This window comes from Monodon monoceros, unplaced genomic scaffold, assembly GCF_005190385.1.
Source record: "Monodon monoceros isolate NGI ecotype Baffin Bay Population unplaced genomic scaffold, NGI_Narwhal_1 Super_Scaffold_3, whole genome shotgun sequence".
NCBI lineage: Eukaryota > Metazoa > Chordata > Mammalia > Artiodactyla > Monodontidae > Monodon > Monodon monoceros.
The window spans coordinates 31,352,722-31,366,883 of record NW_021703780.1 but is presented as its reverse complement, the minus strand read 5'-3'; the positions used below and the strand labels follow the sequence as shown (position 1 = coordinate 31,366,883).

Below are 14,162 nucleotides of genomic sequence, written 5' to 3'. Positions count from 1 at the left end.
TGGCTTTTCTGTTAGTTGCAGGAAAATCACATTACCTCTGAAACTCGGTGTCCTCAGGTAAAACACGGGACCAGTGGCCGCCAAACCGTGAGGAACACCAAGAGTGCACGTACACACAAATGCTTTCAAAATAGACACTGAGAGCTATTCCAATTTAAGAGATTACTTACATCCAGCTACCTACTTGACACCTCTTGGACATCTCAGGGGTGCCTCCATTCAGACGCCATTCAGCTGCTCACCCTCCCCCACCCTCGGGCCTCTCCCAGAGCACCCAGCTCGGTGTTCTGCAAGACCAACCATCCAGGCGCGGAAGCTGGACACCTGAGACACATTCTTGGCCCTTCCCCACCATCCTAACGCATTGCCAAGCCCAGTCAACTGCACCCGCTAAAGGCTTCTGCTCCCCTCCTTCACCACCGCCCTAGGCCAGCAGGTCATCATCATGCAAAGCCTACACTCGTCCACTCTGGACTCCCTCAGCCCCACTCCACAGTCAATCCAACCGTATCTCCCCTCCCACCACCCTGACCCTCCTTGCTGAATACCCTCCAACAGCGTCCCAACGCCCTCAGGATAAGGAAGGCTTCCCAGGCTTGGCTGGCCCTGCCTCTCCAGCCCCATCCCACACCACAATCCCTCCTGCTCGCCCTGCTCTAGCCACATCGGCTTTTCCTGAGCCCCTGGGACTCACCCCATTCCCTTCTGCCACAGCGTTTTTGCATATGCTCTTCCCTCTGCCTGGAACACTTTCCCCTCCTCTATCACCTAGCTAATGCCTGTCCATTTATTTTTACTAAGGTGTAAGGTACAGTGCACTGAAGTATACAGCTCAATAATTACTTAGATGTATACACTCATGTGACTCCCACCCAGATCTAGATTTAGAACGTTTCCAACACCCGTAAGTTTCCCTTGTGACCTTTGTGGTCTATGCTCTTCCCCACCCCCGCAGGTAGCCACTATTCTGACTTCTATCACAATGCCTATTCATTCTTCAAAAGGCAGACCATGCAACCTTTTCTCAGGGAAGCCGCCTCCTGTCCCATGGAAAAAGCCTAACCTCTCCATCGGAGGCACTTGTTACACTTGGGGATCTGCATGTGTTGGAGTCATTAGGTGATCTGTGTCAATCTGCCCAGGAGAGCACGGACATGTACTTATCCTCACCTCTCTCTCCCAGCGCTGGCAGCTGCAGAGCGATGATGACAGAAAACAGCTGATGCCTATCAAGTGCTTATTATCACCAGGTACTCATAGGCACGAACTCATTTCTTACATCCACCGTATCAAGCAGGTACCATTATCATGTACCCATTTTACAGGTGAGGAAACAGAAGGTGTAAGAAGCAAAATAACCTGCCCAAAGGCATTACGTGTAAGTGGTGGAGTCAGGATTGGAACCCAGGCAGTCTGGCTACAGAGCATGTGCTTAATCATCATGCAACCTGCCTCTCAGAGGCCACTGGAAGGTTTGATGAGAAGTGCCCAGGACAGTCTGAATGAATAAAGGAGTGACTTTAGAAATGAGTTGATGAGATTCCATTTAAAGAAACTAAGGGAGCGCCCCAGAACCTCCCCAAGGAGACCAACAAACAAATGGGAGGTAAACTGTCACTGAATCCCCTGCACAGGCCCACGATTTGGTGCTCTGCAAACACCGGAGCTAGTGCATTTCCCCAGGAGTCAAGGCAGGAAGCTGTCTGCTCTGGGCACAGAGAAGCAGCTGGTGCCTAGCAGAGGGCACCCCATGGTGGAGGAAGGATCACGGTGCAGGTTCTCTCGGAGGCTGGAGGCCACGCTGTGCTGGAGGAAACGGTCCCCCGGCTCCATTCACGCTAACCCAGCAACCCAGTCACCTTCATACCCATTTAGCACCTCCGGCCCTCTGACACAGGAAGATGACACTCTGGAAGGCAAATAAACAGTTTGCCTGGCTAGAAAGTGATATTCCATTGCATATCTACAAACTGGCATTTGGCGTGTACCCCAGTTTTCCAGAGCCTGATAATCCTGGGTGAGTTCACAGGCTATTGCAGGCAAAGACCACCACGTCACGGGGCACCTTTTAACTGTTTCAGTACCGTTGACCCCATGGCCACACCCAGAAAGCTCAGGAAGAAACGTACAGGAAAACATTTATTTTCTCACAGCACACTGCGCCCCGGGCTCCCTCTCAGCAGAGGCACAGCTCTCAGAACGGCTCCATCCATGAGCCCCCAGGCAGCCGGTGCCTGGGCTCTGTTCACACAAAGTTCTGGGCGATGGCCAGCACCTTGGAAAACTCGCCTTCCCTCTGGCGTAGGCTGCTGGGGATGGGTGTCTTGATTCGGGTCCCCACAGGGTTCCCGTTGTCCTCGATGAGGACCACGTTGTTAGAGTCGAACCTGGGGGTCATCCTGGGACCAGGCATACGATGCCCCACAATAAGTGCCTTTTTCTTCTGCCCCTTGATGGCCAGCAGGATCCGGTCGCCCACTTTGCCCACCCCGTTCTTGTTATAGACGTGGATGCAGCGAGGAGGGCGATGGTACGGGGTGTTTCCCAGGGCACTGTTGTCCACCACACGCACCCGCGTCATCTTCTGAATTGCACCAAGGCTCCCAGTGGTGCTGGCGGAAGAGGAAAAGAGTCTGAGGTCTGCATCTCTGCTGGTCAGGGCGCAGAGGCCTCTGCCAGACCAGGCTTGGCAGCGTGCACATTAGCAGGGCCCTGACAGAGGTGGTGCCTGGGAAGGCTTCTCTGTGCCCAAGGCAGTGCCCTCACAGTTCTTCACGGCTTCTGCTGCCGGGTCAGGACCTCGATCTGGATGGGTTTTAAAGAGGACCTGATATTCTGTTACAACAAACTGCATGGCAGACTTAATTTAAAGCCTTCGGTTTCCAAAAGGCCTCTGAGGATTAAGGGAATACCTTATGGGCCAGGCCTCGCCCACTGCCTAGCCTGCAAAACCTGCTCCCCCAGAATACGCTGATTACCAAATGTCCCATCTACATGTTGCTGAGAACCAGAAGGTACAAGTGAGTGTGTCTGCTAAGGGAGTCCTTTGACACAACATAGCAGAAACTGAAAATAAGTCAAGGTAACAATCTTTTGTTTTAATGTATTTTCCCCACTATAAAGCGTACCTATTAAAGGCAGATAAGCTATTACTAAGCCATCTGATGACAGTGGCAATTCTAGTTTGCTGCCACTAGGACCCTAGTGCTGGTGTTCTCCCGGGTGACCCGGCGTCCTCTTCTCTCATTCCACATGCCTACCCTGGGCAAGGTTCTCTATCCCCATTGTTTCCAGCTAGTAAATTCCATCTCCAGCCCCACTTCTCTCCTATCCTCCAGTCCTATATTTCCACTCCAACTCCTCACATGTCCTACAGATGCTGCAAACTCAGTAGGTCCTACAGTGACTTCATCACCTCCCCCTGCAAACCTCCTCCCACTGCTGTGTTTCCTGCCTAGATGATGGCTTCTCCAGAAAATTCAGCTCCTGAGCCATAAACCTCTCTCCATCACCATCCACTGGCTACCCCGTTCTACTGACACCACTCCTAAACACCTCTGTCCTCTCCCTCCACCCCCGTCGACACCTCCTTCATCCAGCAGCTCACTCTCTTACACCAAGACTATTCCGTTAGTGTCCTAACCAGCTCCCTGCGCACCTCACTCTGCCAACGAAGAGCTCTTTTCAAAATATAAAATGGAGGCCACTCCCCTGCTCAGGACTGGTCAGTGGCTCCCCCACTGTATACACTGTCAACAACCTGGCCTCTATGTACCTGCCTTCTGAGGTCCTCTATCCTGCCACTCACACATTCACTCTGAGCCCCGATGGCCGGGAATCCCTGGAGCTCTCCAAGCGTGCCTGGCCTCTTGGCCCTCCCTGGGGGCCTGGACAGGACCCGCCCCCATGTGCCTTCTGGGAAGGCAGCTGCTATCCTCCTCTTTTCCTCCTCCTCCTCCGTTAGCAGCCCCTGCCTCGGGCCTTCCAAAGAACTGTACAAGCCTCTATTATTATACTGGTCACATTTTCTTAGAGTTATTTGTTTCCAACTTTGCTCCCATGGCCAACTGTGAGAACTCTTCCAGGGCAGGAAGCAATTCTTATTCATCTCTCTATGACCAACCCTGGGCACAGGGCTCAGTAAACACTTGCAGAACGAGTGCATGAACAAGGCCAAAAGGCATGTTTGCCAACAGGAATGCAACCTGTGCTCTCCGCCCTGGCTTAGCATCTAAATGGGGAGGGGAGAGGTTGTCAAACTTCCATCATGCTTGAGTTTATGGTAATAAGTATGTGATTTAAAAAATATATATATATATATATTCCATTTTTAAGAGAGAAGGGTTTTCCCCCCTTTTATTTATATGTTTTTTTAAAAGTGAAATATTATAGCTGATTTACAATGTTCTGCTAGTTTCAGGTGTATAGCAATGTGACTAAGAATGAGTATATATACTCGTATATATCTAAAGTATATATATACTTTAGATATATATAAAATGTATATATATGCATATATATGCATATAGAGAGTATATCTATGTATATATATACATATATATGTATATAGAGAGTATATATTTATATATACACATATATGTATATAGAGAGAATATATATGTGTATATATGTGTGTGTGTATATACAAAGTGTATATAAAAGGTATATATATACCTTTTCTTAAAAGAGAAGGTTTTAATGCACTGGAGGAATGACAGGGTTGAAAGACATCAGATTCACTATAAGAGTCTGGCAAGGATGGAGGTTTCATCATTCTCCATATCCATTCCCAATCCCGTCCTCAACAGCAATATCGCCTCCTTACCTATCCCCCTCACCTGGCCCGACCAAACCCCAGTTCCATCTATGCCTTTGGATTTCCCTGACCCCAAGCCCACCTCCCTGAGTTTCCACTCCCACTCTAGTCACCAATACCCCACCCTGACAGGAGGCTTACTCAAAGACACAGCTTTAAGAACTTAATAGGAAAAGTTACCTGAAACAGCGTTGGCTCAGTGCTCTGCTCACGTGGGCGAAGGGGCCCCAGAGCCCAGTAAAGAAAGCCATGGGATCCCAAGATGGCAAATCCTGCAGGGAAAAAGGGGGGAAAAGGATTTATTTCTAAGTCAATGTCCACACTCAGAGCCAGTAGTTTTTGGTGTTTGGTGTTTTTGTTTCTTTTTTAAGACTTTTGGGGACTTGTGTGGGAGATGGCACTTCGAGCAAAAGATCATTAGTCACTAAATATAAATCTTAGTGGTTAAAAGATACGCAAATGATTAGATGGAACTCCAGCTGCAATTCTGCTGATTCATGTTCTAACTGGGGTCAGAGAGCTGGAATGGCCCACCACAGTTCTCGCTGTAGGTTACACAACAGCACAGAGAATGCCTTCATAATTATGTCACCTCCACAGCACGAATCCTCTGGGACACACCCAGGCAGGAAGCACTTCCCACATCCTCCACAGAGGAAAACCTGCACACTGGCCCCTTGTTGACACTCGTGTGCCTCCTGAAACCAGAACTTTTACACCCTGGAGGAAAGTAGATTATCTGAGCAGCTGCCCACGTTGTCTGTCACCACATCACCTTTCCCCCAAATGTAAAAGCCAGAACACCTGGACAGCTCAAGGTTAGCAAAGTAGTGCCAAAGGATGCCCTTGCCAAGTCACTGACCAAGGCCTCTATTTGGGTCGGTCTCCCAAATGATAACGTAACACAGAAAAACTACCTACTCGCTGTACAGCAGAAACTAACACAATATTATAAAGCAACTATACCCCAATTAAAAAAAAAAAGAAAGAAAAAAAGAAAAACTACCTACCCTACACTGCAGCTGAAAGTGGGCTTTGGGAGAGCAAGCTGGAGACAAAAGAGCAAACGCCAACCCAACACTGGTGACTGCAGCTTGCAGAACCTCAACCCTGTGCTCCCTAGCACCAACCTATATGGCCATCCCCAGGTTCCTGAAACACCTGGGCACCAGTGAGGGGAATATTTAAGAAAAACCTACAGCCAGCTGGGAATTCCAGCTGCAAGACATGCCTGTTTTCCACCCACATGTTTGGCTACAGAGGGCCTCATTCAAGAGCTCTGCTGAGAAAGCCTCTACCACTGTAGTATTTACACACAGCTTTGCCTTGCATAAGTTCAAAGCACCTTAGATAAGAGTTTATTTAATAATGGTGGGGAAAAACTCACTATTTACTTTCACAGAAATACCTAAACACTCCAGAAATGCTTATTAACTACAATTTAGCCTCAAACCTCAAACTTATTCGCCAGTGTTTTCTTTAAGACAACCCAGGAAGCGTTGGCCAAAATGTAAATATGATCAGAAACATATGCAAAAGAAGGCGGCCTACTTACAGAACTACTAACATCTGACACACAGAATCAAAGACCATCAGATGAGGCCAGCTTTACCTTCACAGCCTGGTAGCCCTGGAGAAGGAGCTATGAGCTTCGGCTTCCCCATCTGTAACATGGGGTTTCCCCACCTGTAACACCTATTCACAAGACGGTCCTGAGGTAAGCCACGCAAAGCACAGAGCATGATGCCCGCACTCAATACACCCTCAATACCTATTAGCCCTCTCCATCACCATCGTCATCACATCACGTCCCGTTTCGAAGATCAGGAAACTGAGATACAGAGAGAGGAAGGGACTTGCATAAAGCCCCATAACTAGCCAAGGGCAGAAGCAGAACCAGAAGTGGACTCAGCTTAGGTCCAAGGGTCTTCCCTCCACACCCTACGGCCTCACTCTGCCGTAAAAAGCCCACTTCACAGAGGAACTCAGGGTGAGAAGCAGCTTTGAGGGTCACCTGGTCTTTTTCTTTCTTTCTTTATGAAAACGTATCGACTAGTTATAATGTGTCTAAGTGCTTTACATTATCGTCTCATTTAAGCCTCACAAAAACTACGAAATGGACACTATTATTAGCCCCATTTTATACAGGAGGCAATGAGGCCCAGAGAGGTTAGATAATCTGCCCAAGTCGCACAGCTAGGAGTGACAAAGCTGAAATCTGAGCCCCAGAAGTCGGCTTCCTGAACCCACCCTCTGAATCAGCACAGTTAACATGGTAACTTTAACTTAAATATTAATATTTTTCCAACTGTTAGATCATCCTTGTTCCATCAAGAATACTGATGTCACGTGAACATTTTACTCAGACCTAACTCAGCGCTTGCTGAATCAACTGAAATGTAGACAAACGCCAGGTGAAAGTCATTCACTTTCACCCAATTCAGGTTTTGAATACAATTTGAAGTGTAGGTGGCAAGGAGAGCTCCACACTCTGAGCAATAATGGAAAATTGGCTTTAAAAAAACGGAATAAAAAAAGTAGCTCTGAAAAGCAGTCCTTCTGGTCCAGGCTGTAGGTACATCCAATCTCAGCCAAGCCTTCCCATCTGATGCTGGCGGGCCCCTACTCTCACTCCCTGGGAGAAAAGAGGCTCCTCGGCTCCTCCAAAGAGCCCTCAAGGTTAGTCCAGCGCCACCCACATTCCTTCTCCTGAGAATTGCAACATCCAGCCTCTCCACACTGCATCGCTTCCTCCAGAGCATTTATGTGAGTCCAAGAAGTGCAGAAGTGCCTGGAGGCTTCCCAGAACTTTCCCAACTTGGGCATAACAAACCCCACCATTCAAGGCACCTCCCTAAAATCTACAGGCCAGCCTGTGCACAAACCACACCCAGGCCCCCTCTCTCTGCCTTGCTGAGAAGCCACCACCACAACCTGGGTCCACCTCTGCCCAACCAAGCTGCTCTGGCCCCAAACACACCTCCTGCGAGCAGCTCCGTGTAAGGCTACAGCATCTGCTGTCACCCCTCCTGCACACCAAGGACATCTGGGCGTCCTGTGCCAAAGGAACTCTCACTGTTCCAATGCTCACCATCCAAACTCAGACGTGGAATAACTCTGGATTTTTATTTTATTTTTTTATTTCTGGAGATGAGGCTGAGAGCCCTTAACATTCTAGTTCTTGCTACTCAATACCACAGAAACCACAGAGATCTTGACAACATGGCATCTGAACTCAGTATAGGAGCTCAGGAATCACACAGACTCCAGATTACCTGTACTACCCTCAAACACAAAAGTAATACATTCACGGCTGCAGGGAGCACCTCCATTTTCACAAGAAAAGACCAAATTCAAAGACTTTTCACTAGCTCTTTGGTGGATCTGATAGTGACCTCCAGACTCAAAGGACTTAAAGACATCAAATGGACAGCAGTAAGCATTCCTATGAACTTGAAAGCATAAAAGAAGCAAATATACTTGTATATTTGTATACAAAAAAAGTCTGTGGTCCCCTCCACTGTCACCCCTGCAAAAGATCCCAGCAGGTCCTGACAGAGTGGGAGTACAATAAATACTTGTTGAATAAAATAAATGAGGTAGCCAACAGAAAGACAGATTCCCCCACCCACGGCTCGACACAGGGAAATCCAGACACTGTAGAGATCTCATCCGTATATCGGGAACCAGCACATCACATGCAAACATGCTTTAGGAGAACCATGGTGCTGGTCATGAGAGGATTAGCTCATGCTATGTCTACAGGCCCCTGGAATCATCTCCTCGGTCTGGTGCTTACACTGCCCACTGTGAAAAAACACCATTGCACCACTGAACAACTGGCTCAGATCAGGTAAGAGTAATGAGGGCTGCAATTTATTTCAAAGCAACTGACTGACCTTGATGTTATTTCCTAGGATAAATCCATCCTGTAGACATAGGCCCTGATTCACTTCAAATCAGTCTGTATAGAGTGCTTTGTCTCACAAGCAATGTTATTCTGAGTCCTGTGTTTGCACAGGAAGCTAACTCCAGTGATATTTCCTCCTCTCCTCTCACTCAGAGGAGGCCAGGTATTCGGAAGACTCCAGCGCCAGAGATGGCTGTTCATGCCACTTCCTGGTCAGCACTAGTACTGCCATCCAGGTTTAGAGTGTGAATAATAACCTCTGGGGGTGGGGGGATGGGGAGGGCAAGAGAAGGAAGGCAAGAGACAGTGAGAGAGGGAGAGGGAGAGAAATTACTTAATACAATCCAAGAGCTGTGCTTACTTCAAATCTTAGTTTAACTTTAAGATCTCCCTTCAGTTCTGGAGGCCAGGGAGGACTGTAGATTTTAGGGACACACAGGTGAGTTTTTCACTTGGCATCACCTTATAGGTCCCATTGGAAGAACATTGCTCCGTGAGAGCAGGGACCGTGCCTGTCTCATCCAGCGCTACATGCTCAGGACCTAGAACAGTGCCTGGCACACAAATGGAGCTCAGTGAGTATCTGTTAAATGTATAAAATTTATCTGCAATTTCAATTCATCCTCCAGCTCCAGAGAGGCTCCATGTTGGTGGGTTGGTGGTTTTTCTTGTGCCCTTCACCCAGGCTCCCAGTAACTTGGGGGAGCTTCCTAGACACTGAGAGCTCATTTTTAGCTAACTGTAATACATAGAGACTGAACTAGAAAAGCAGACAGGAAGAGCCTGATGCTTTGTGAAAACTTAGAAAGTACCATTACTTGAACTTTAGGAATCAGCAAAATGTTGTACTTAGTATCACAGATCCACATATATTTATACATTGTCTCTACCTGAACAGTTTCCTTTAGGTGCCTGGCACGTTTCATAAATTTTAAAGGCCTTTCAAGAGAAACAGGTTCTAAAGAAAAGAGACAAAACAAAAAGTTCAGCCCAACTGCAAAAGAGTGTTTAAAGGAGATTCTGTTAGTAAGTGACAGAAGTGAAAAGAAACACTAGGAGAAATCAAGTGCAAAGCCCAGCCACAAAACGGACAAACTCTGCCTAGTGTAAGGATATAAATGTCCTTAATTAAAGCAGGAAAAAGCAGAGGCCTGGCAGCTTCGAGGAAACAAAAAACAAAAGGGAACTCCCTGGACCCTCTGTCCTGTCATGCTGACAGCCCTTCCCATCTCCTGCAGGTTTCGCCCCAATCATTCTGGACCAAAAAGTACTCGTGTTTGTTGCTTAAATACTCATTACTGATTTGTCCCGGAAGGATTCTCTTTCAGGAAGTTTTGTGAATTGTTTTTTTTTTTTTTTTTTAAAAACACATCTTTTGTGAGTTTTTTTAACCTCACATAAGTATACATGTTACACTTCTCAAAGTACTTTCACACAGATCACTTTCTTGGTTGATTTCATTCTTGAGCACCCAGTGGAAACAGAAAGATAAATAACAAAGAGCAGCAGTTTGGGGAGGGTTGATTCCTAAGGATTTTGAACAGTTCTGAAGGTTCAATAGAGTAAGTACCATTTCGCAGGTGAAGAAATTAAGTCAGAATTGCTAAGCGACTTGTCAGCTTGTCCTAGGAAGGGAAGAAGGGTAGAAGGCTGTTTCTACTACACCCTGCACAATACTTGCCCAGCTAAGGTGCTTCTTTAACCACTAATAGACTTCACAGAAACAAAAACACCCCACACAGTGCAAGTATTCTTTCTCCTCTCTTAAAGCTGCCACATAATCTTTTAAAACTCAGGAATTAAAAAGCTGTCTTTTCAATAGATACCTGCACCACAAACAGCACAGCCTGGGACCAACGCTGAAGCTGACTCTGATACATTTGCAAAGGTGTGAGTTTTCACAGCGTTACTATCAAGAAGCAATAGCAATCCCTCATTAGCACCACGGGCTGTTTCTACCATGGCTACCAGTGAGGACCCCAGTTCTCAATCTGGTTCACAAAGAAAAAAACGTTTCCAGGGTTCTTGTCTCTATCTGTTGGTTAACTATACGTGTTTATTTACCTGTATATTTGTTTGCTCCACCTTGTTACAGATTTAAAATCGTGGTTCTTAAAAATATCTGACAGTTCTCCATTATTCAAGTTGGTTTTTCAATGTGTAGATCTTACCTATTTCTAGCTTTGCTCCCCTGCCATCCCCACCTCACAGGTGTGCAAACACCTATAGTTCCAGAAATAAGTTTATAACATTCTTGGTATGGTCTAACTCAGAAAAACTGCACAAGGCAAAGGTAAATTCTACTTAATCACGTACATATTTCTTTCCTATTAGTACCTCTACCAAGCCAGTGGCAAGGAGCCAGGTTTATAGAGATGTCAGGTGGGCAGGCAGGGGGATGGGGGTGGGATGAAAGGCCCAAAGAAAGGGTGTCTCCTCCACCCCCCTCCCCTCCTCTCCTGCCAAGTCTGTTTCCTTGGAATCCGCTACTCCAGGCCTCAGTGACTCTGTCAAGCAAGGGTCACTGGTAAGAGCAAAGAGGCAAAGAAATGAACATGTTTTAGCTTCACTCACGTAAGGGATGGTTTTTCAAGTGGGAGAACCCCTCTCTGAATTAACCAGTAGGGCCCAGGTCTGCAGCATAAACAGTTTGTTTCCCAGATTCTGACCAGGGAGAACAGTCTCACTCCCTGATTCTCAGGGCAGCACTATGGATGTCTCTTTAAGATCACTCAGTCCTGAAAGTGTTTTTCAGCTTAAAGTAGACTAGGAAAAGCACTCCCTCTTTTCTAAAGACATAGATGATTTTTTTTTTTTTAAGTTTTCGACAAGGAGACTTTCTCACTCTGAGTTGTGTTTCACTGGTGAATAATAAGCTACCTGGCACTTTTCTTAATAAGAGAGCATATTACCTGACCCAGAACAACATTTCTGGGATCTGAATCATAGCCCTCTCCTACAAGCTGGTTGTCATGGTTAATACACATGTAAAATCACACCAGGGTGAACCAGAACAACCCACTGGCCTCTAAAAAAGGATCAATCGTAACCTGATTTTTGAGACCCTCCCAAGTTCCCACATGGCCATAAAAACTATCCAAGTAACGAAAACAACAGGAAAATCCATCTTATGTGGGTCCAGGTGTCATAATCCCCCAAGACGGGAGTGGGGTAAGACAGGCTTCAAAGGACTCTTGCATCATGTAAGATTCGAGATGATGAGGCGAGTCTAAATCATTATGTTCAGTGCTCAACAGAGCACCTAAAAAAATGGGCTCCAGGGAAGGTTTTTACCCTTCATATTCAGGGGCACTAATAAAACATTCTGGCCATTGTTCCTTCATGGATTCCACGGTGTACTTCATTCAGTTCTCATTTCGGTCTTTCTGAAATGTTTCCTCTTCTCTCTGTCTGTTAGTATGTGGTGACCCTAATTAGGCACAGGCAGAAATAGATCTGGAATCCACCAGATGTTAACACACCTAACTGCATTATTAAAAAGATCCTCAGGGGTCCCAAACCCAGGTAACTCCGGACTCCCATTTCCATTTTCCACATATCCATTACAAGGGCTACTTGGCAATGGATCACACCAGATTTTCAACCATAAAATCAATACAACGTGTAAAAAGTTCCATAGAAAATATACATCCAAGAAGCTCTAAGGGCAAAACGGACAATTCCATAAAAGGGAAAAACAACAACAACACAAATAGGACAGATTCCTTTTCATCTAAATGTCTTGCTGCTACCCAAAACAGCTCCCAGAATTCAAACCTACAAAGACTCCTCTCACCAGGCAGTCTACCATACACAGCTTAACCCCACCTCCCTTTCTGGCCTTCTTAGGAAGGCAACCTACTTCCTACCCCAACAAAATCCTTGCTCTTCCATTGTACGTATTTCCATGAGTGAAGGGTAAACTGTCTTCTAGCATAGTAACCTCCCTGAAAAAAGAGACCCACTCTGTTGTTTATTCTACATCCCTGGTGTGCTAACTGCATCCTCGTGGACAATTTGAAATGACTCTAAACACAGACTGATGGAGCAAGAGCATAAACAGGAGAACACAGGAAACCAATGTGTTTCAAACTTTTCTGTGACACACAGAAACGCACTGCATAACACCTCCTAATACACTCACACACTCACACGTGTGTATACCTGAAGCAAGCGTCCAGAAACAATACTTACCCTTACTAAGTACAATGCTCTCTGATATTTTCTATTCTACTTCATTTTTTCTTAAATGATGGCCATGATCCACTAAAGTGATTTCCAACTAACTGATGGGACTCAGTTTGAATGGGAATTCAGTTTGAACTGCATCAAAACCTTACAGCTGCATTACACAAGCTACTAATGAACCCTTGAAAAAGCCAGCAGACAGCAGAGACACTGGTCAGCCACAAGAACCAGACACACCCAGGTAGGCAGTGCCCTTCCTCTGTCCAGTAGCCCAAGTTCAAGTATCTCCCAACTTCCCAGCTTTTCCCTAGTAACCCGAGGTGACTGGTGACTGTCATATGCTCTTTTGTTAACCTCTTTATAAATTGAGTCCATCAATCACTTTGGGTAGCAAAGTTCATTTACTGCCCATGGAAAAGTTGGTATTCCATGTGCCTCTGTTATCTATTTTGTGGACACGGACACACACACACACACGCGCACACACACACACACACACACCCTCTCTCCTTCCTCTCTCTTCCTTCCAGCCTTAATCCCTGGCAGGTGCAGCCTCTGATGAAATGAGAAACCAGGGAAACCCCTGAAGCCAGGGTAGCCACTCATAGGCATGACAGTGAAAGCGGTGGACTCATTCCCCACACCACAGAAGCGCCTGACAAACGAGTCACAAAGTCATCTCAAGACCCAGACTGGGAAAGGAAAGGGAGAAACAGAGAAGTACACAAACCCGAGCAGCCGCGCCAGAGTGACCGGCCGAGGCCACCTCGTGAGACCTAGCGGCAGCCCGCCCCAGTCCCCGGGAAGACAGGTGAGCGCAGGCCGGGGGCACGGGGTCGCAGTGGCCACCGGAGCCCTCGCCGCCCTTGGGGTATGGGAGGGAGGAGGGTCCGGGTCAGAGGACTCCTTCCCCGTCGGGACCCTCCCACTGCTCCTCCACCCCCAGAGGGCCCACGATCCTCGCACTCCGGCCCTTCCTCACCCATCCCGGAGTGTGCGCCACCCCTCCTGCGGGGAAGCAAGGGAGAGAGGAAGCAGAGAGTTACGAGAGTGGCGTCCCCTCCCCCCTCCTCTCCATACCGCCTTCGCCGCCCTGGATTATCCTGCCGCGGGCCCCCACAGGCCCAGGGCCGCCTTCCCCCTACGCGGCCTCTCGCCCTGCGCCTGCGCGTCCGACCCAGCTAGGCGGACGGCGATCTGAGAGTGCGCCCGCTCCTTGCGTGTGCCGGCGTGGGGGGAGGGACCTGC

The 14,162-nt window shown here is 47.4% G+C and overlaps 1 protein-coding gene across 1 annotated transcript; it reads right to left on the bottom strand.

Moving 5' to 3' along the window:
• Positions 1 to 2,126: 2,126 nt before the first annotated feature.
• On the bottom strand, positions 2,127 to 14,106 carry MRPL14 (mitochondrial ribosomal protein L14). Its single transcript, XM_029243248.1, has 3 exons — positions 13,995 to 14,106; positions 4,997 to 5,088; positions 2,127 to 2,612 (listed from the first exon to the last, which is right to left on the bottom strand). Exons 2-3 carry the CDS (start codon positions 5,065 to 5,067, stop codon positions 2,246 to 2,248), a joined length of 438 nt encoding a protein of 145 aa, XP_029099081.1. The 5' UTR covers positions 5,068 to 5,088; positions 13,995 to 14,106; the 3' UTR covers positions 2,127 to 2,245.
• Positions 14,107 to 14,162: the final 56 nt, after the last annotated feature.